This window comes from Saccostrea cucullata, unplaced genomic scaffold (genome assembly GCF_032062105.1).
Source record: "Saccostrea cucullata isolate Sc308-1 unplaced genomic scaffold, CSIRO_AGI_Scuc_v1 ctg212, whole genome shotgun sequence".
Lineage (NCBI taxonomy): Eukaryota > Metazoa > Mollusca > Bivalvia > Ostreida > Ostreidae > Saccostrea > Saccostrea cuccullata.
Window position 1 is genome coordinate 98,879 of NW_026928197.1, and position 20,834 is coordinate 119,712.

The 20,834-nt window shown below is 31.8% G+C and overlaps 2 protein-coding genes across 6 annotated transcripts in view; one reads left to right on the forward strand and one right to left on the reverse strand.

Annotated features, from left to right (window-relative positions):
- The window catches only part of LOC134276746 (tubulin polyglutamylase complex subunit 1-like), a 19,736-nt gene extending 14,931 nt beyond the window's left edge, over positions 1 to 4,805 (reverse strand). For all 3 annotated transcript variants that reach the window (XM_062759026.1, XM_062759025.1, XM_062759027.1), the window contains exons 1-3: positions 4,730 to 4,805; positions 402 to 492; positions 19 to 149 (exon numbers count right to left, since the gene is read on the reverse strand). In XM_062759026.1, the coding sequence (XP_062615010.1) occupies positions 19 to 149; positions 402 to 492; positions 4,730 to 4,796 (289 nt within the window). In that variant the 5' untranslated portion in view covers positions 4,797 to 4,805. The remainder of the gene's footprint in view (positions 1 to 18; positions 150 to 401; positions 493 to 4,729) is intronic.
- Positions 4,453 to 19,194, forward strand: LOC134276745 (poly [ADP-ribose] polymerase tankyrase-1-like). 3 transcript variants are annotated; one of them, XM_062759022.1, is made up of 23 exons: positions 4,453 to 4,529; positions 6,926 to 7,015; positions 7,132 to 7,230; positions 7,426 to 7,524; positions 8,447 to 8,515; positions 8,768 to 8,854; positions 8,989 to 9,072; positions 9,481 to 9,570; positions 9,841 to 9,963; positions 10,970 to 10,987; positions 11,975 to 12,070; positions 12,330 to 12,440; positions 13,039 to 13,107; positions 13,261 to 13,350; positions 14,439 to 14,519; positions 14,840 to 14,950; positions 15,059 to 15,163; positions 15,592 to 15,696; positions 16,051 to 16,119; positions 16,996 to 17,037; positions 17,192 to 17,296; positions 17,776 to 17,892; positions 18,651 to 19,194. In XM_062759022.1, the coding sequence occupies exons 1-23, from the start codon at positions 4,500 to 4,502 to the stop codon at positions 18,888 to 18,890; spliced, it is 2,130 nt and encodes a 709-aa protein (XP_062615006.1). In that variant the 5' UTR covers positions 4,453 to 4,499; the 3' UTR covers positions 18,891 to 19,194. The 3 variants fall into 3 exon arrangements, with proteins under 3 accessions (XP_062615006.1, XP_062615005.1, XP_062615007.1); XM_062759021.1 differs by lacking the exon at positions 4,453 to 4,529 and adding an exon at positions 5,471 to 5,571 and having other exon boundaries at positions 18,651 to 19,193; XM_062759023.1 differs by lacking the exons at positions 4,453 to 4,529; positions 10,970 to 10,987 and adding an exon at positions 5,517 to 5,571 and having other exon boundaries at positions 18,651 to 19,193.
- The last annotated feature ends 1,640 nt before the right edge of the window (positions 19,195 to 20,834 follow it).

Below are 20,834 nucleotides of genomic sequence, written 5' to 3' on the forward strand. Positions count from 1 at the left end.
GAACTTTCTTTGACTTACCTTTTTGTTTGAGCAAAATATCATAAGCTTGTCGTACGTTCATCTCAAACACTGGTCGACTATGGTGTGTCATCTCAATCATGTTGCGAGCCTTTAGCACCAAGTTTGACTGGTCTTCTAATGAGTCAAAACTAAAAATTTGAGATGAAATAATGCTTAAATTTAATGTCATATTAATTTATATGGCTAATGGCACTGGAAGTTTATGACTATTTGTTTGGCCACTAAAACTTATAATGCAATATGAACAGTAATAAAATCATTAAAGGTCAAAAGGTCAACAGCCATTATTAGGTCACAACTTGAGATATCATAATTGATAAAAATTAAAAAAAAAAACAATAACAAACATTTAAAGCACTTGTCTAGGGGAAAAAACTTACTAATCAGCCAGGAAAGAAATAGGGTCTGATGGCCTGTTACTAACAATTTTACCAAGGACATCTTTCATCAGATTTCCTATGTTAGATCTCTCTGTAAAATGGAAATCTTTCATCAGATTAAAACATTTTTGATTCAAATTTGCACTGTTTAGACTTCAATTTGGTAATGCAACACACATATGACCACGGGCCTCAAGTTTGGATCGATACCCCCTTTTTCTTTAATTAAAAAAATTGTAAGAGTGTAAAATATCTCAAAAATATAAAAAATTTCCCCATCAATCACATCTATATGTCATTCTATACACGCACATTGTATTTTTTTTTTCACGTTTAGAGAATGGCCTTATACGGTATAATTAAAATACACATTCAGGTAAGAAACAAAATATGCAAACAAACGGGGGGTTCCCTGCATCAAGACAGATTTCTAAGGTAATAACAGTGTTACCTATCATAATTTTGCAAGCACTCTGTCAGGGAGATGTCCTTCTACTGGTCTCGTTGACCTTAACCCCACCATTAGTGTTTAAGATGTCATAATCGGACGATTTATTAATTAGATACATAAAATTTTCTTCATTGACAGCTTTGGAAGAGGTTTTAGAGTTTGCACTTCTGTTTTACTTTATCTGATTGCATGGTTAAAGATTTACACTGTATCACAGTTAACCAATCAGATAAAGTAAAACAGAAGTGCAACTCTAAGACCTCCTTACCTTGTGTATTTTTATTATACCATATAAGGCCATTCTCTAAACTTGAAAAAAGGTACAATCTGCTTGCATAGGAAGACATATAGATGTGATTGACAGGGAAATTATATATTTTTGAGATATTTTACACTCTTAAAATTTAAAAAAAAAGGGGGGTATTGATCTATACTTCAGGCGCCTGTGATATGACTTCATGTGATGTCAGTGTGCCATTACACAGCTTATATGTACATATGTTCGTAAACTGTTTTGTGTTTTTCATTTTTGTCCTTGTGAAATGTTTCAGTCTACCGTTTATATATGAATACTACTTGTGTTACTATTCAGTGTTTCTCGTGCATTCAAGATCTAAACTGGCGCCTCTGCTGCACCACCATTTTTCCATCATGTTTTAAGACTTTAGAGCCACAATAGAGTAAGTTAATAATGCTAAATCAATTTAATGTACATCTTATTTATATGAATTCAGTTAGGAAATATTTCTTTGTGTAAATTTAACTTTAAACTTGTAAAATTCAGCGTCAATGTCAGTGATGTGTATTCAGTTCATTTTGTTCTTTTCATTTGTAGCCTTTATCGTAATATCATCTTTATGTGATCTGAATAACATCTGAAATGATGATTGAGGCATCATAGTCAGAGTCTTAACGTAGCAAATGTAATGACTAGCACAATCTAAATTAACATTCATTTAGCATCTGCATGTGCTCGCCTTAACAGCTGCACCATCAACATATTAGATTTAACATTCTTTGTTGACAAAATTCCTGTCAGTGAATTTTTGGTTCAATTATTCTAATTTAATACAATAACATTTAAAATGTCATGGGATTTCTTGACTTATTTAGTAGAGTAGACATACCAAATAAGTCATATGTAGGGCTGGGCAATAATATTGATATTTCAATATATTGCAAAACAATGACAAAAAATATCGTATCGCAATATGATTTTGTAATATCGATACATTGGCAATATGCTTAGATCAAGGAATTTTGTTATTAAATATAAAAATGGACTTATGAAAGTTTGTTATTAAGCCAAACAGTAAGTCAGAAGTTGTTTTGTGGGAACATTTCAAGCATAACTTACTTTTTTTTTCCGTGTTAAATATTTCTAAATTTACGATTAAATGTAGTCCTTCATCGTAATTATTTACTGCATAAATATTGGGAGAGGGCTACGATATCGCACAGGACATCATTGAATAGACGTGCAGCATGATAAAAACGCTTCACTCCCGTACGAATGCGGGCTCAAATTGTTAGTAAATGGCTAAAAAATAAACATTTCAAAATTACTTCAAAAATGAGAATTATCCAAACATGAAAAAAAAAATTTAAAAAAATCCAGAAATATATCAATTATTTGACTGAGACCTGTTTAACATGAAATTAAACTGATCATGCGGGTGTGTGAACTGATCCGCTGCACAGATTTTACGTCTATGAAGTCACTAACGTCAGATGCAGGGTAAAGAGAAACAAATGTTTGGATTGGGAATTACAATTTTATGCCTAAATATCTTTAAAAATGTTTATTAAAAAATTACAAATTAAATGTTTAAAAAAGAATTTTAGATGTTTAGAATAAAATTACACAAGAACTGTTGATTTTAACAACGTTTAACATGCATATCATATTATAGTTATTCTTTTTCAAGTGACATGTGTCCTGTCTCCCGTGAACTGTCATGGCTGTTGATATAAACACGTTCAAACTTGGCAATTATTTAACAAACAATGTTTTTCGCGTTTAACGTGTTATGTTGTCGACAGTGAATAAAAATCTCGTCTTATTAGATGTAAGTTGATATTTCAATATATTGCAAAACAGTGACAAAGAATATCGTATTGCAATATGATTTTGTAATATCGATATATTGGCAATATGCTTAGATCAAGGAATTTTGTCATTTAATATACTCAAATATAAAAAACAGAGAGAGGGCTCATTTATTGTAGCTATTATCATCATGAATGTTTATATTCTGCATGAAAAAAAATTTAAAAGTCAATATAAATGATAAGAAACTGCCATTTTTATTACATTGAAAATATTGCAATACATATCGCAATACATTTAAAAAAATCACAATATATTGCAATACGAAAGCTGAATGTAAACAAACAGGCCAGTCATATGTATCCCTTCCTGCTTTATCGTATGTTAAGAACTGTAACACTGATTATCAATCCTTCGCTAATGAACCATTTACATATTAGAATATATGAAGTTTTCAAAGTCATTACTACAAATGTTTATTTTATATAGATAAAACTTGTTTTATTTTTGTTGCTTTATGCCCAAAAAGCGTTTGTATATGATCTCAAAAGCGGAAGAAACTAATGAAACTATATTGATATATAACTTTAAAATGACTATTGGGTTTTTCCTGCGTTAAACAGGTATTTTTGTGGCAATTGCTCTTTGAGCAATAAGCCCAGCTAAAAATGGACTTATGTAAGTTTGTTATTAAGCCAAACAGTAAGTCAGAAGTTTTGTGGGAACATTTCAGAGCATAACTTATTTTTTTTTCCGTGTTGGTTACTTATCATCACTGTGAACATTCTGCATGAAAATTAAAGTAAATAAAGTAAGAAAATGCCATTTTTATTACATTGAAAATATTGCAATACATATCGCAATACATTTAAAAATATCGCAATATATTGCAATACGAAATCTCGGGCCAATACCCAGTCCTAGTCATATGTATAGCTTGAGGAGATATATCTATAAATTAAAACTGAAGTGTGTTTTTATTACAACAAGGTTTCATTTACATATTAGAATATAGAAATAGGAAAAGGTGTGTCAATCAGATTTGAAAAGTAAAAATGTAAAAGGGTAGGCCCATGCCCAAAAAGCAAGACTTGGTGTATATGATCCAGAAATTTTTTTTAAAGCACTTGTTTGACTTGCTCCGGCGTGTAAAAATTACATTAAAAAATCATATACCGGGTGTAATAACACACTACACAATAACTTATACTATATTTACCATTTTTATTTATTGGCCGTACTTTTTTCCTCTTTGTTCTTTGAAAATTATAAATGAAATTATGTTGTTTGTTTGAGCATATTCCAGGAGAAAATGGTCACATCCTAAGAAATGATTATGTTCTAGACAGTGAAATTTGGGGGAAAATCGTTTGATTTTATAAATCCTTCTAAAAATTCAAACTCAATGCAGTTTTGTCATATTGTGTGTAACCCCGTTTTACATTGTTGTTGCCATACATTTACTCGAGTTTGGATTATTTTTAGTCTGAAATGTGTATTAATGTTTGAAATTTCATTAAGGTCATAATCATTTCTTGGAAAGATGTGGCATCAAGTAATCTCATATGCGTCCTGCAAAATATAAAAAACATTCAACATGGCAGGGGCTATGCCCCAGTTGGCATCAGTAAGTGTTTAATTTTTTTTTCTTCAACGATATAAATGTATTTTTTAATAAATAATTTTACACTCGGGAGCAAGATCATTTGAGAAATGAGATGATATATTATGATTGAATGTTTTCGCGTTTTTCTTCGTTAAACCGGTATTTTTGTGGCATAAATTATTAGGAAATGACAGCTAGTACAGCTTAACATAGAATTTTACCCAGAAACTGCCTGTCAGTCTCTTGTGGACGATCATCGGCGGAGTTCGGTTTCTTCTTGTCCGCCATTTGTAAACATGGTGTGTCTGCGTCATTTATGCGCTTCATAAGATAAGTCAGTGCGCGAACACAATTATCCCGGAATCAGAACAAAATTCTTTTAAATATTATAAGAAAAATACTGAGAGAATTTCAATCAATAAAATCGTAAAGTGTGTTTTTATTACAACAAGGTTTTTATTTTGAAAAATTGCATTTTTTCTATGGTTAATAGGGGTCATGTTAGTAAAACGTGTTTATTCGGAATATATAAGCCCGCAGTTCTTCTCTGTCTATTTTTTTCAAAGCACTTGTTTGACTGCGACTCATTCTGTAAAAAGTTGACATTAGAAACGTATGTCAGTATGTCGGGTGTGTCTGAACACAAGAGTTTTTGTCAATAACTTATACTTTATTTACCATTTTTAACAATTTTATTTATTGGCCGTACTTTTTTCCTCTTTGTTCTTTGAAAACTATAAATGAAATTATGTTGTTTGTTTGAGCATATTCCAGGAGAAAATGGTCACATCCTATGAGGCTATGTTCTAACAGTAATGGGGGAAAATCGTTTGATTTTGAATAAATCCTTCTTTCATCAATGCATCTTTGTCATATTGTGTGTTTCCCCTTTTTCTTGTTGTTGACATTTACTCTTGTATTTATCTGAGCCAGTTTAATGTTTGAATATTTCATTTCATAAGGGTTTGGACTCTGGCTAAGTTGATGAGCATCAAGAATCTCATATGCGTCCTGTAGATAAATAACATTCAACATGGCAGGGGCTATGCCCCAGTTGGCATCAGTAAGTGTTTAATTTTTTTTTCTTCAATAATCAATGTATTTTTTCACTTTATAACATTTTTTTCTCACAAGATCATCTGAGAATATGAATCAATTTTATATTGAATAAGATAATTTCCTCATCATTTATATTACATGCAATTAACAGTAGAGGGACGTGCATGAATCTTTCAAATTTCTTTACCAAGCAGAACAGTCCAGCCCAATATGAAAATTCATAATATTACGAAAAAATATAAGATTACGAAAAAGCATAATATTACAAGTTATCGTAATATAAAACTTATATTACAATTTTTATAATGTAGTTAAAAACATTTTAATATAAATTATAAAAGTTAAATTACCATTTAAATATATCAAAGACAAATTCAAGCATTGCAAGAAATTGAGTTGTGGGTAGCAAAGAATGACGTCAGTACATATACACAACATGCCTACGGCTAACCCTATAAAAGGTTTTAACTTAGTTTGGTGAACAGTTACGCCTATCAGAAAGCACGGAAATTCAAGAAGAAAGTACCGCCAGCGATGGGTGAGTGGACAATTTCTTTTATTGTTCTTTTATAGGAATTTTCCCAAGGATAAGACCAATTTTCCAGTAAATTTCAATATTCGCTGAAGCATGTCGCATTGGTCTATATCACCCATATCCTACTTTTCTTGCGAAGTCTACATTAAAAATCACAAACTCGTATGCATAATTCAACTGTTCGTGCAATTCTTATTGAAATACACAGAATTCAAATTTTAGCATTGCACGCGATATCGCCCGTGACATGCATATGCGTAATAAACGTCATACTTTGCTACCCGCCACTCAATTTCTTGCAATGCTTGAATTTTGTCTTGGATTATGAAAACATGTAATATAGTCTCTTACTTCAGCTATATTACGCATATTCGTAATTTAACTACATTACGAAAAATTGTAATATAAGTTTTATATTACGATAACTTGTAATATTACGCTTTCTTGTAATCTTACGTTTTTTCGTAATATTACGAATTTTCGTATTGGACTGGACTGCAGAATACTCAAATAGAAATTCTTTTAGTCATCAGAAGATGAAGATGTGATGAATTATTGTAGAAACCCAAATTTTCTTGGGCATAAAATTTTCTTGATTTGTTATTTATAAGGTTTTGTGGACATAAAATTTCATTGTTTCGATATTAAAACAATACAAAATATAGTCATATAAAAATTTCATGTAGGATTTGTTTTCGTTGATATAATTGTTAACATTAAATAACAACGAAATTAATAAAACTTAATCCCCCACGAATATTTCTGCTTCTACAGTAATGTAGTTTAAAACCTGAATTAATTTATTATCAAATGTGATTTATAGACAAAAATAGGTCAGGCCATTAAAGATGGAGACTTCAGAGAACTAAAACGTCTCATTGAGGCAGGGGAAAATGTTCATCTCAAGGACAGGGTGAGTTGTTATATTTCTTTAAAAGTAAAATGGTATTCATATTTTGAATTTATGGATGACTTTCCTCTAGATACCCAATATTAGTGACTTCATGGTGAAATATTGTAATATTTCAGAAAGGTAACACATACTTGCATTATGTATGCACCATGTATAGACCAGTTGTGTTTCACATAATGGCTGCCCAAGGAATTGATATCAACAGCCAAAATAAGGTAAGATTCAAATATCTAATGTTAAGTATGTTGTATTTAGATAGATGTTTATGTTTCACTCAAGTTAATTTATAATAATTATAGTGAATTGATTTAACCTAATAAAACATGTGTACAGAATAAAATGAGTATGGACATGCATGTGACAATCTAATTAAAATCCGACTTTAATAAGATGCCTTTTTTGCTCTCTAGTTTGGCTATACACCTCTCCATGTAACGGCCCTAGAGATGGATGGCCTACATGTTGCTGATGTCATGTGTTGTGGGGCAGACCCTCAAATCAAATGTTATGTAAGTTTTTTTTAATGTTGCATGCAGCTCAATTAAACCATTTCATATTTGTTATCTTAAAAAAGCAAAACTTCACTGAAATAAGATTCTGATATCTACATGTGAAGAGGATTTTAAAACCTGAATTAATTTATTATCAAATGTGAGTTTATAGACAAAAATAGGTCAGGCCATTAACCTTGGAGACTTCAGAGAACTAAAACGTCCGTCTTGAGGCAGGGGAAAATGTTCATCTCAAGGACTGTGAGTTGTTTAATATTTCTTTAAAAGTAAAATGGTATTCATATTTTGAATTTACTACTCCACACTTAGATTGCTCATGATTAAAGGTGTGTCATGGTGAAAGGTCATTTGGGGAAGTTCAAGGTCACTGGAAAGAAAAAAACATGCATTATGTATCCATATCTTTTTTATGGATAAACTTGGTAGGTTGTGTTTCACACAAAGATTGCTGACCCAAGGGTGTGTCATGACCTTGAGCCAAGGTCATTAAGGTAAGATTCAAGGTACTGGAAAAAAAATATCATAATTGTGTTTAGATAGATGTTTATGTCTTATTCAAGTAAATTTATAATTATTTTACACAAAGATTAACCTAATAAAACAAGTGTGTCATGAATGACCCAAGGTCATTTGGAGAAGTGCAAGGACAATCTAATTAAAATCCGATAATAAGATGCCTTTTTTGCTCTCTGGATAAACTTGGTATTCACCTCTCCACTGTAAAGGCCCTAGAGAAGGGTGTGTCATGACCTTGACCCAAGGTCATGTGTTTGGGGAAGTTGAAGGTCACTGGAAGTAAAATTTCATAATTCGTGTTTGATACATATCTTTATTATGGAAAAACTTACTTCTGAAAAACCCAGCGGGGGGTATTTTGTCCTGTTTGGACAGTTCTAGTTTTATTTATATCTACACCAAGCTTGGAAAGACAGCTGCAGAGCTTGACCCCCACAACAAATACTGGCAAATGGTGTATGAAAAATATAAGGTTAGTATATGGAGATGCAGGTTCCTTTTAGTAAATGCTGATTTATCTTAACCATAACAAAATGTATACTAGAATGAGATTACTGTAGTATTCCATTCTTTGAAGAGAAAATTTTTAAAGAAAAATCTGAGGAGCTGTTTTAGAGTTCATCATTTGTTTATCCTCACACAGCTTGTCAAGACTTGTTTCTTCAAAATGGATCTACAAACAATTTAATTAAGTAGATCAGATTGCTATTTCCCTTCTTTACAGCCAGGAATATTCCATGCTGTTAAAGCACATGATGTGGAGAAAGTCAAAGAACTCTTACATTGCTGGTGTAAAATGGATTCTAAATATGTGAGTCATCTTGCTGTTCATATGTACCTGTAAAGTGATATTTAGACCTTTACAGTACACCTGTGTAATTTATGTAATTTGCTCAGTGTGGAAATGTCTGTAATTTATAACATCTGAAATTTACTGTTGTACAGAATGGACTGACCCTGAGACAGTACTCTGCAGCTCACAAACATCATGACATTGTTAGGATTCTGGATCAACACAAGGCTACTCTGGTGAGTTGAGGGATAATCAGCCCATTTCTTCCAGGGAATCCCCAACTAGAATTACCCATATAGTGTATTGTGGATGTACAAAAATTAATTTCTTATTTTTTTTTTTGGTATTCTTGTTTTACAGTATGTTATTAGAACACCAGGAGGTGTTAATTTTACTTTAATATGATTTACATTTTGTTGTCCAATGAAAGAATTTTTGGTGTGTTTTTGAATGGGATTTTATCCACAACTGTTTTTGACTAAAATGCATTGTTTTTTGACTAGGATGTATGGTATGATTGTTTGTTTTTCTACTTAGGATGTGATTGAAGCTAGGTTTTTTCTTAGGTAATATGTGATCTTTGAGTGTTTGTTATTTGACAAGGTGATCTATATCTGTGTGTTTTTTTTAAAAATGTTTTCCAGGATGTGATATATGGGTGTTTGGAATTGAACTATGACAGGGTCAGAGCAGCTTTGAAGAAGTCATGGTGCAGAATTAACTTCCTTAATAAGGTACAGTGAGTTACTTTGACAGTATCCATGAGTAATGCACAGGTATATTCATTTTAATCACCAATGAAGAATGTTCTTTCTTTTAAATGGACAGGGATTAAATTATTTTTTATACATGTTATACAAAGTTGAAGTACATATATTAACATTCTTTTTAAACAACTTTTTTCAGAAGAACAAAGTTGAAATGCAAACATACAAGTATATTTACCTGTTGATTCTATCAAATAGTAATATTTTGCACATAATACATTCTATCTGTCTGTGCAGGCCTCCAGAAAGCAGCACATTCTACAGTTTGCTATAGAAATGAGAGACAACACCTTGGTCAAAATGCTCTGTGATGCCGGGGCAGATGTTAATATGCTGGTGCTCGTTCATGATTATTTTGTGGTATGGTTATAGATGTTAACTCCTTTGTCAACACTATCGTTTGACTTTAAAAGCTAGAGTTTTCACAATTGAAAATCAGATATTGAGTAGTTATTTATTTGGAAACTACATATTTTTATGTAAAAGCCCCTTGTTATGTTCACATTGAAAAAATATTTTCATAATGATATCCCAGAGGAAGGAGTGTGCTGGACACCAATCCTGCAGTTTTTCATTGTTTATGTTTTTTGTGTGAAGATTTCTTGCCAGCTAAATTCTAATCAGTATTAATGTATCTGCCTATATGAAGTTTGATATAAGAGAGACATTTATTTTAGATCACCCGAGCTTAAGATTTTCTGATCAAACTTGATCTGTTGGCTGTATTGCATATTTTTATTTTTTTCACAAAAACCACTGTGCCAATTTCAACAAAACTTACCACAAAGTACCCGATATCCGTTGTTATAGGGAATCAAGTTTATTTAAAAGAAGGGTCATATCCTCATCCAAGGGGAGATAATTCAGTAAAAGTGAAGATTTGGTGGGGTCATTTAAAAATCTTTTTCTCAAAAACCACTGACCAGAAGGAATGAAACCTTCAAGAAAGCTCTCTGACATGTCATAGATTTAAATTACTCAAATCATGACCCCTGGGGGTTGGTTGGGGCTACTTTGAGCAATCAAAGTTTTACATTGGAATGTAAAAAAAAATCTTCTCAAGAACAGCAAAACTATGATTAGTCATATTTATATGAAAGCATCCTCAGGCACTGTATTTGAAGTTTGTTCAAATTGTTGCACCTTAGGTTATGGTGGTGCCACAATATTATCTCATTTTTACTTGGGAATATGTAGGAAAAGAACAGAAGGGTATTTTTTAACTCATGTGAACAATGTGGGCCATGGGCCTCTCATCATTTATACTTCTAAAGCTTCTCAAGTTCATAATGTTGTGAAGGTTTTTAAGATCTTTGCATTTGTGATCTGTAGAACTCTTGTCATTTAGACTTAATGTTGCTTTTAGGGCTTTCATGAGTTAAAGGTAAAAACATAAATACAGGAATTATTCTTATTTTATTTGTTTTCTTTCATTTTTAGCAATTTATACAAGTAGTTTTTATTTCTCATAATATCTTGACTGCAAACTAATTTTTATGACTTTTATAGAAAATTTTTTGAAGTAAAATCACATTTAAATCCTCAAAAATTCTTTCTGCCACAAAATTGTTGAACATTAAAAGGTAAAGTTTAAAAAAATTAGTTTACAGTACATTTAATCATTTACATTTCAGTTGATGATTTTCTCCATAATATTTAGCACCATGCAGTCTTATAATAATATATACCAGCACTTTTTGTGTTAAACTTTAAACATGTTAAGGGATTTATATTCTGTTATTTATTTTCATATATAAATTATATATATATTGATTACTTTTATTTGCCTTTTATTTATGGTAGTTGGTCTGCACACCTCTAAATTTTCTTACTTCAGTTAATATTGCAGAATGTTAAAAAGAAAAAAAAATTGTTTTTACTATCCTTGTTATAAAATTGTAAATCACTTTTTATTACTTTATTTTTGTAATTACTTGTAAATTTTTACGTATAATAGAATTCCTTAAGATTATATAAAGCAATGACCACTCGCTGATATATTACGAAAATTAAGAATTCTTGATATAAATTACAAAAGAAGTCTTACAAACAGTTTAAATTTAGTTAATGAGAAATATTTATGAAAAACTGCTGAAGTAAATTTTCTGTGCAAAATAATACTATTTATTGGTTTTTATCTTTTATATAAATATATGTTTGTCGAATAAGATTATATAGGGAATTTGAAAAAAGGATCAGATTCAACAACCTAGAAAAATAATTTGTATAAAGCTTACAAATATGAAAAACTAAGTACATTTGTGTTATTTAGCAAGTGTTTCTGTTCTATAAATTTCAATTGCATTAGATTTTTTTAAAATTTTGACAAAATTAAACAGAATTTAAAGCTGTGTGTTGTTTGTGTGACTAGGGTCCCTTGTACTTTGAGGTGATCAACACCACGACACCACCGGACATTATGTGGACCGTACTGAAAGCTAATGTTAACTTCAATGTTAAAGATGAGGTTTGATTGCAATGATTTTGAATACTTTCATAGATATAATAGTTTTTAAAGTGCAAAACATTCTTGGAATAATTCATTTTAAAACAAACTACTGGTAAATATTTATTTTCTGAATTAATATCAAGAAGTTGCTTTCAAAATGTTATTTTAAAACACAAACTACATGTGAATAATGTTATTGAATAATACTTTATGTCCTTTACATTTCAATCTACACTGCACTTTCAAATGCTTATTTTTTTTAAATGTTCTATTATAGAGAGGACGAAATGCTATGGCCTATGCCTTAGACAAGGGGAATGGTTTCTTGCCAACAGAAGTGTTCAAGTTTATGTTGAGGAATGGAGCCTATGTGGGAGACAGAGATGATGTATGTCTAGCTTTATAGATTCCTGGTCTTGATGTTGGGGGAAGGGCGGGGCCACAATGGGGAAAAGTTTTTATATAGGAAAAATCTTTGAAAATGAACCACTGGGCCCCCCCTTTAAAGAAGGGAGGGCATGGGCCAAAAAATTGCTTTGCTGCTGTCAAAATGTCTAAATTATGATCAGTGGGGTAGGGTGGGGATGATGGTAAGTTGGTCTGTCAGGTGAGATGTCCACCAAGTTTAAAGAAGGGAGGGCATATTGCTTTGCTGCTTTTCTCGGTCTGCAGCGGTTGCACATACATGATACTTAAATGAAATTTGGTAAACAAATTAATCATGAGAATATCTAGATCAAGTTTTGTTTTGGGTACACAATCAACAATTTTTGACAGAGTTATGCCCCTTGGACTTAGAACAATTCCAATTATTTGCAGTTTCTGTTCATTTTCTTGGCATGTATTTCGAGGGGGGTATAAGTGTTTCACAACATCTCTTGTTTGCATTAGATTGAATATAAAAAACAGTTATAACAAAGTGCCATTACATTGTATTCACATAAGTGTATATTGTATCATATTGAATGACTTGCTTTACTTTTCAGACAGGTGTAGGGGTGCGGGAGATTGCCAAATTTGCCAGGAGAATAGATGTAGGCACCTTGATAGACAAGGTAAAAGGGGGGACTCTAAAGGAAAAAAAAATACCATCTAGCACAAGATAAGGTAAAGGGGGGACTTTAAAGGAAAATAAATTCTAACACAAATACAGTGTCATGTACTCAATGTTTCCAGCACTTGGACATACATTTTGTTGACCATTGCAGTACTACATCCAAGTGATAAGAAACTCTGACCTTCATATGCTGAAGAGGTTAGCAGTGGATGGCTATGGGGGACTTCTCATAAACTTCAATGTATGGATTTATTTATAGTATTCTCTTCATTAGCTCTACTGGCCAGAGACCAGAAGAGCTTATGCGATAGTAATGCGTCCGTCGTCCGTCCGTCTGTCTGTCTGTCTGTCTGTCTGTCTGTAAACAATTTTTCAAAATGCTACTCCTCCTACAGTTTTGGTCCGATTTCAATATAACTTGGCACACAAGTAGACTACACTAAGATACATAATTTTGTGCATCGGTTTTTGATTTCGTTGAACGGTGTTGCCGTGGTTACTAAAAATAGAAATTTCTGTGAAATTCTTTCAAAATGCTACTCCTCCTACAGTTTTGGTCTGATTTCAGTATAACTTGGCACAAAAGTAGACTACGCTAAGATACATAATTCTGTGCATCGGGTTTTGATTTCGATGAACGGTGTTGCCGTGGTTACTAAAAATAGAAATTTCTTTGAAATTCTTTCAAAATGCTACTCCTCCTACAGTTTTGGTCCAATTTCAATATTACTTGGCACACAAGTAGACTACACAAAAATACATAATTCTGTGCATCGGTTTTTGATTTCGATGAACGGTGTTGCCGTGGTTACTAGAAATAGAAATTTCTTTGAAATTCTTTCAAAATGCTACTCCTCCTACAGATTTGGTCCGATTTCAGTATAACTTGGCACACAAGTAGACTACACTAAGATACATAATTCTGTGCATCGGTTTTTGATTTCAATGAACAATGTTGCCCATGGTTACTAAAAATAGAAATTTCTGTGAAATTCTTTCAAAATGCTACTCCTCCTGCAGTTTTGGTCTGATTTCAGTATAACTTGGCACACAAGTAGACTATACTAAGATACATAATTCTGTGCATTGGTTTTTATTTTGATGAGTTATTTTTCTATTTATTGCTGATTTAAAGTCTCAAGTCCCAACTGCTACTTTTCTCTTCCTTTGTTTTAAGTATAAACCAGTAGAGCTACAGTCTCGACAGAGACTTCTGGTTTATTTACATGTAATTGTTCTAAAACTAATGAAAAAGTATAATTTACTATGTTTTATCAGCATTACACGTGTAGCTACATGTGTTTTATTTAGATCTCTGTCCTTTTTCAGTATAGAGACTCTTACATCTATGCTGCAGGGAATGATACTGATGATGTTTTAAAATTCATAGAATGGCTGCCAACATTTCAGGTGAGCAAGGTTAAATTTGTTTGTTATTTTGTTTGTTTGTCTGTTTGTTTTACAAATTAATGGATATCCATGTATATTGATAGCTTGAGAAAAGAGCCACAAAGATCTTCAAATAATTTTTATACATCTTTTTTTTTAATGTCCACTTTCTTAGTATATTCAGTTTTTATCAAACTTTTCAAAGTACTCCTTATCTATTAAAACCCCCACCCCCTCTACACACACAAACACAGTCCTGACCAAGATGGAAAGGAGTTTAAAAGTGTATGTTATAATGTTAAAAAAAACATTATCTTAATCGTAAAATATTCTCTTACCAGGAACAAGTGAGATTGCTCCACCTGGCCATTAGAGAGGAGCCACTCAGTGAATTCTCGTCTATTCTCCAGAGCTGTAGAGAACCAGAAATGTTAATCAACTCCAAAGACAAGGTCAGACTTCTTAAGATTTGGAGTAATTTAGATTGATTTTGGAAACCTTTTTATTGTTATTCATTATCATATTTTCATATTTGTTGTTTACTTTTATTTTTCTGTCAGGGATTGAGGAGTCCCCTGATTCTTGCTACATTATTCGCTCGAGATGATGTGGTGAATTTTATACTTAACCAGCCTTACAAGATTGATATCAATGCCCAGGACTGTGTAAGCTTAAAGTTTTGCAATTTTACTGGAACATAATATATATACTAATGGGATAGTCAATCTTTTTTTTAGGTGGTATAGTTAAATCCAAAATTCATCTCGTTAACCTAGTATGTTTATTCCAGTAAAAGAATTTGTTTTTGAAAAACTGTTCACTTTGTTAATATGTAATGGGAATGGGTTTTAAATAGTTTTAAAGCACACATTGTAAAGTAAATTTTTACCAAGAAACGACCAACATATTCAGGTAAATCTTGATTTATAAAATTAAAATTGACATAAAATTGGTGCAAGAGGTTTTTATTTTGTATATATAGATTCCCAATTTTTAGGGATAATGATATTAAAATGTACAAACTTTTCATTTAGGACTTTTGAAATTAAAATAGTCTTCCTATTAAAGTTCACATCCTTTCTGTGTATTTCAGTGCAAGAGAACAGCCTACCATTATACATATTTCCTGGATCTGGATGGAGAGAGCATTCGTAAATCTCTGATCAAGGCTGGGATAGACCAGACTATTGTGGATGTGGTAAGTTAAGACTTATAATTGTGGATAAAAAGCAGATTGCTTTGTGTTTAAATAAGTATCATTAGGGGGATAAGTAAACAAATTGGTTTTGGACATGAACAGATTTTTTTCCATTTATGACAATATGTCTTAGATATATACATGTATGTCAATGTGTCTCCATGGGTATGCTTCTAGCCTGGTAATTAATAATTGGCATGTTGTCCTTAAAATCTTTAGAGAGTCTTAGAACAAATGAATCCTCTCTAAATGTTCCAGCATCAGAAGATTTTTGGCTAAAGATACATTGAGTACCAAATCTATGAATCAATTAAGCATTATTATATGGCTAATTTGTAAATTTCTTTCTCACAGAAAGGCAAAAGAGGAGAAGATTATACAGACTTTGTTGATAAAGAGGAATGGATTGATCAAGAAATCACTGTAAGTAGACTGAGAAGTGTAGGTAACTTAATGCGTGTATTTAATTAATAACTTTGGTGTGTTAATCAATGTTATGGCCATTAATTACATGAATACAGTGACTTATAATTTAATTTTACCTTGCTAACTGTGGTTAAAGTGAGCATTTCTGATCAGAAGTCTGTCTCTTGTCTATACTTCAGTAACATTTCACTCTTCCCAATCCTTATCTGTTGTACGTAAGGGGGGTTTAACAAATTTTTATTCACAAACATCTCTGGTTGCAGGGTTTTGAAGTTTATTTAAAAAAAACACAAGATTACAAACTGTTTAAAAAGAGTTACATGTATTAAAAAAAATAGGGTAGGGTCATCTAAAAAACTTCTCCAGAACCATTTGGTCTCCATAGAAGGACAAACATTAAACATTGATATATAGTACAGCATCCCATCGAATCTTGATTTTGTTCAAATTGTGAAACCTAGACTTAGGATGGAGCCACAGTTTTAATCCTCCCCCCCCCCCCCCAAAAAAAAAAGAGAGAGAGAGAGAGAGAGAGAGAGAGAGTCAAAGTCTACAGATTTCAAAGAGTATGGTTAGTGAATTCTCTTGAGGCCATTAAAAAGTGCATTCTTTGTTTAAAATGAATACATGTACATTGTATTCAGTTATGAGAAGGGGGGGGGGTATTAATAAGATGAGCTTTGTGACTAATTTGCATAAAATTATGTTGCTATATTGACATATTAAATATCATGAAATAATTATATTTAAAAGTATGGCAAGGTATAATCCAAGTGAATATGATTAATTGTAAATAACTATGCATGTGCATGAATATTACTTTTACTCTGCTCACTAATGGTTAATTTTTTGCATGACCTTTTACATTCATAGGCTAAATATGGAATGGAGTTAGAACTTATGTGTATTGAAAAGGTTTGTATTTTGTGCTTTAATAATTTCCCTCTCGATTTTGAGTGGTAAAAATACTTTGTTGTTTTATGTTTTAAATACACATGATACAGTACATCACTAAAAAGATTATAATAAACAAAATATTCAGCAAGCATATTTTTTATCCAAAATGTAGTATGAAGAACTGAGGCGAGTAATTCGGTCCAAAAGACAGGGATTGAAGGAATTTCTAGAACTTCTTCGAGATTTCCCTGTCCCTGTGGCTACCTTCCCAAAAATAGTAAGTATTCCCACATCAGATAGTGGAATATTTCATATTTTCATGTTTGGAAAAGTTGTCCCCCTTTCACAGTTTATCTCTGATATAAAATCAAAAGAACATAAAACAAACTTGTGTATTTATTATTGATTGAATGCACATTGACATGTCATATACTATTGCTATTTTGCAATCATTGAGACACTATGTTAATTCTCCTTTCTAACGAATGTCTATTTTGGGGAATTTTAAAAATACCAACAATAGTTAAAAGTAAGGAATATTTCAGAAATAATTTTTATGGAGTTAAAAAAGTTTTCATAACTTTGAACAACCCTCGTCTAGAACTGATAAATTCTTTCAAGTTCAGTTGTATGATTTTATATTCTTTTTTTAATTAAGAAAGCGGAAGTTTGAAAAAGTAGACTACATGTATTATGAAGTTTTGAAAAGAAAATCCGACATGATTTAGTAAAATAATCACCATCTCTTCCTTCTAGTTGGGCCCCCTGATGTCAAATTACAGAGACATCATATTTTTAGCAGTGGATTATGGGAAGGAAGATATTGCAGTTCGATTGGCTCATCTCGGGGCTGACTTGTTTAGGAAAGAAATGGTAAGAATATTACATTTTAATTCTTTGATACTTGAATTATGTTCATCTGATTATCATTAATTTCAATAATTGCTGAACATACCTTTTCAAATTCAGTAAAAAGGATTTTTTTTTCTGATCTTTTTTGTACATGTAAAGTGTAGCATGTCTGGTGTTCATATAGCCTGTACTTCGCGTTGTGTTTATTTTTATTTTGAGACGACATTCTGAATATAAGACATCTACATTAGATTATATATTGGAAATATTTGTAAATTGTAATGAACTATAAAAGAAAATAAGATTAACAAGACTTTACAATTTATTACCAGTCTTACAGTACGTTATAATCGCACACAACATGAAAACCTTATTTCCCAACCCAAATATAGCCTAACTTAACCCAAATATAGTCTAACGTAAAGTAATATAATTTAATTAAGGCAGTCGAACAAGGGACGACTCCAGTATATGAAGAGTTTAGCTAGCGAAGCCTCTGTCTCCCTCTCCGATCTAATAATTAAATAGCTTTATATATGAAAAAAGAACAAAAGAAACTGTCAAAAACCTTATTGGCCAAAAGATAAAAGTGGGCGTTTCCAAAATAAATGTGGACAATTTACATCGGGATCGAAATGAAATAATTATGAAAACGTAAATAAACCTAATCTGCCACAAAAGCAATAAATACATATATGTTTGAACCAAATCATAAAATTACACAAAAGCCTTTATGCAATCAATGCTGATTTGCTTCATTTGGCGGTCTTGTATTTCAGTACATAAGGAAGAGTCGGGATGGAGAAGAAGTGATGGTAGCCATGAATGTTGTGGAAAGGGCCGCAACTCTCAAAAAGGTAGATCTGGTCAACATTCTCGCCAAGAAGCAGGTACGCCAGAGGGAAATCTACACGCCGTTAGTTCCAAGACGTGCGCAAGTCAAATTACAGCTGGAACTGTCCATGAAGTCTGTGGACTTTGAAAAGATATTTGTGTCTCAAACCCCACTGTGTTTTTAACGGAGTTCATCATGATATCAATGCCTTATTTATTTTATCATCTCTGTATTGCATTCTAAGGTAGGAGTAAGAGTTGTAAGTCTAATGTTAGTATTTCAGAGGTGTGAGCTTTTTATTTGGGTTCATGGGAAATATATGCATGTTTAATAATTTGATGTTTTTATAAGCTGCTTATCTGTGATATTTTTGACACTGGTTTTAGGTATTGTTGATGGTTGTTGATGATTTATTTTAGTTAATCATGTTATAATTATTGCAAGCAAATGTTGAGAAAATCAAATTTTACACATTGTATGAAAGAATTAAATATGAAATATTTTCTTTTTTTATGCTTCTGTAATCTAAAATGGAAGTAGGGGCATATAGTTTTTGTCATGTTCATTCATCTGTCTGTCTAGCTACCTGTTTGTCTGTAGAAACTTTAACCTTGCCTTTAACTCTATGGCTATCAATTACTGTATACAAGAAAATTTTTGCCTCCGTTTAATTTTCACCCCTTTCACTCTACCCTCATTTGGGCAAATTTAAAACGGAGCGAATTCAAGGAATTCAGTATAATTCCTTATACAAAACTATGAGTGGGTGAATTTAAAAAGCGGTAAAATTGTCTGCAATTATGGAATGGCCAAAATAACCCTCTGCACAGTACTTCACGTGTATTTCTTGTGACAGTACCTTTTGGTACATTGACCCACTTTAAAAAAAAAAACTTTAACCTTTTTCATAACTCTTGAACAGTTTGTGCTACATCTCTAATTCAAATTCATAGATGCAATCGTTGTGACAAAACGTTCTCTAGGGTAACAACATTCTTGACCTTGAAGTTTGACCTGTTTTGAAAAACTTAAGCCTTTACCATGACTTTTCAAAGGCTGAGGCTAAGGCTTTCATATTTCATAGGTGTATTGTTTGTGACAAGACTATTTCTTCAGTACTAACAGTTTTTACCCCTTTTCCTTGACCTTTGAGTTTGTCCTACTTCTGAAAAACTTAATTGTTGTTCTTTTATTTTTTTGACTGGTTGGTGCTATAGCTTTATATTTCATATGTTTATCTCTTGTGACAAGACCTGCCCTTGGGTACTATTAATTTTGACCATTTCAACATGACCTTGACATTTAATGAACTTTTAATAGAAAATCTTAACCTTTACCAAATTTTTTATGAGTTAGTGTTAGAGCAATTATATTTCGCAGATGTATTTCTTGAAACAAGAGTTTGATTTGCAATGAAAAGCTGTAACCTTCATTAGAGGTGCACACAGGGGTGTCAGTGTTTCATAAAATATACATGCATAAGCAATCTACATGTATTCTTTATCTGAAGATTCCAGTTTTAATACAACAATTTATATGTATATGGTTTCAATTTAGATCATTCATTTCATGGCTTATCAAAATATTTTTGACTTTTAACATTTTCTTAAATAAAGATTTAAAAAAAATTGTAATAAGCAAACATTTGGAATAGCAAGTTAAAGTAACTATATAGAGGTCGAGATAATCCTGTACGCTTCTTACTTTTCTAGGTATTTTATGATCCTTCATGCCATACAAATACAGCCTACTCCGGATATATTGAAATTCAGGGGACCATGCAAATTATTTCAATATATCCGTAATTCAATATAAGCGAAATCGTGAAGCCGCCAGTTTTACAAGTTCAATCCCGATCATAAATAAAAAAAAAACAAACCCGAACAAATTAATTTATCATCGTTTATCTATAGCAGTGAACAGATTACTTAGAATATGAGTCATAGAAGGTTTAAATATTTTTTTTATTTCTGTTTCATTGAAAAGACAATTTTCAATGAGGAGGGGTGACCTCCTTATTATTCCCCGCATTTATTTACGTTTTAGAGTAAATTCACCGGACTTCAAAGGTTGAGAACTGCTGAACGCTGCTTGTATTTCGTCGTAAGTGTACTCGTGTTAATACCTT

What these genes read in the sequence shown, in the direction of transcription:
- LOC134276745 (XM_062759022.1), top strand. Translation starts at nt 4,500, where the DNA reads ATGGCAGGGGCTATGCCCCAGTTGGCATCA. An exon ending in ATGTGGGAGACAGAGATGAT is followed by an intron (nt 12,441 to 13,038) that starts GTATGTCTAGCT and finishes TTTACTTTTCAG; the next exon opens with ACAGGTGTAGGGGTGCGGGA. An exon ending in AACTTATGTGTATTGAAAAG is followed by an intron (nt 17,038 to 17,191) that starts GTTTGTATTTTG and finishes TCCAAAATGTAG; the next exon opens with TATGAAGAACTGAGGCGAGT.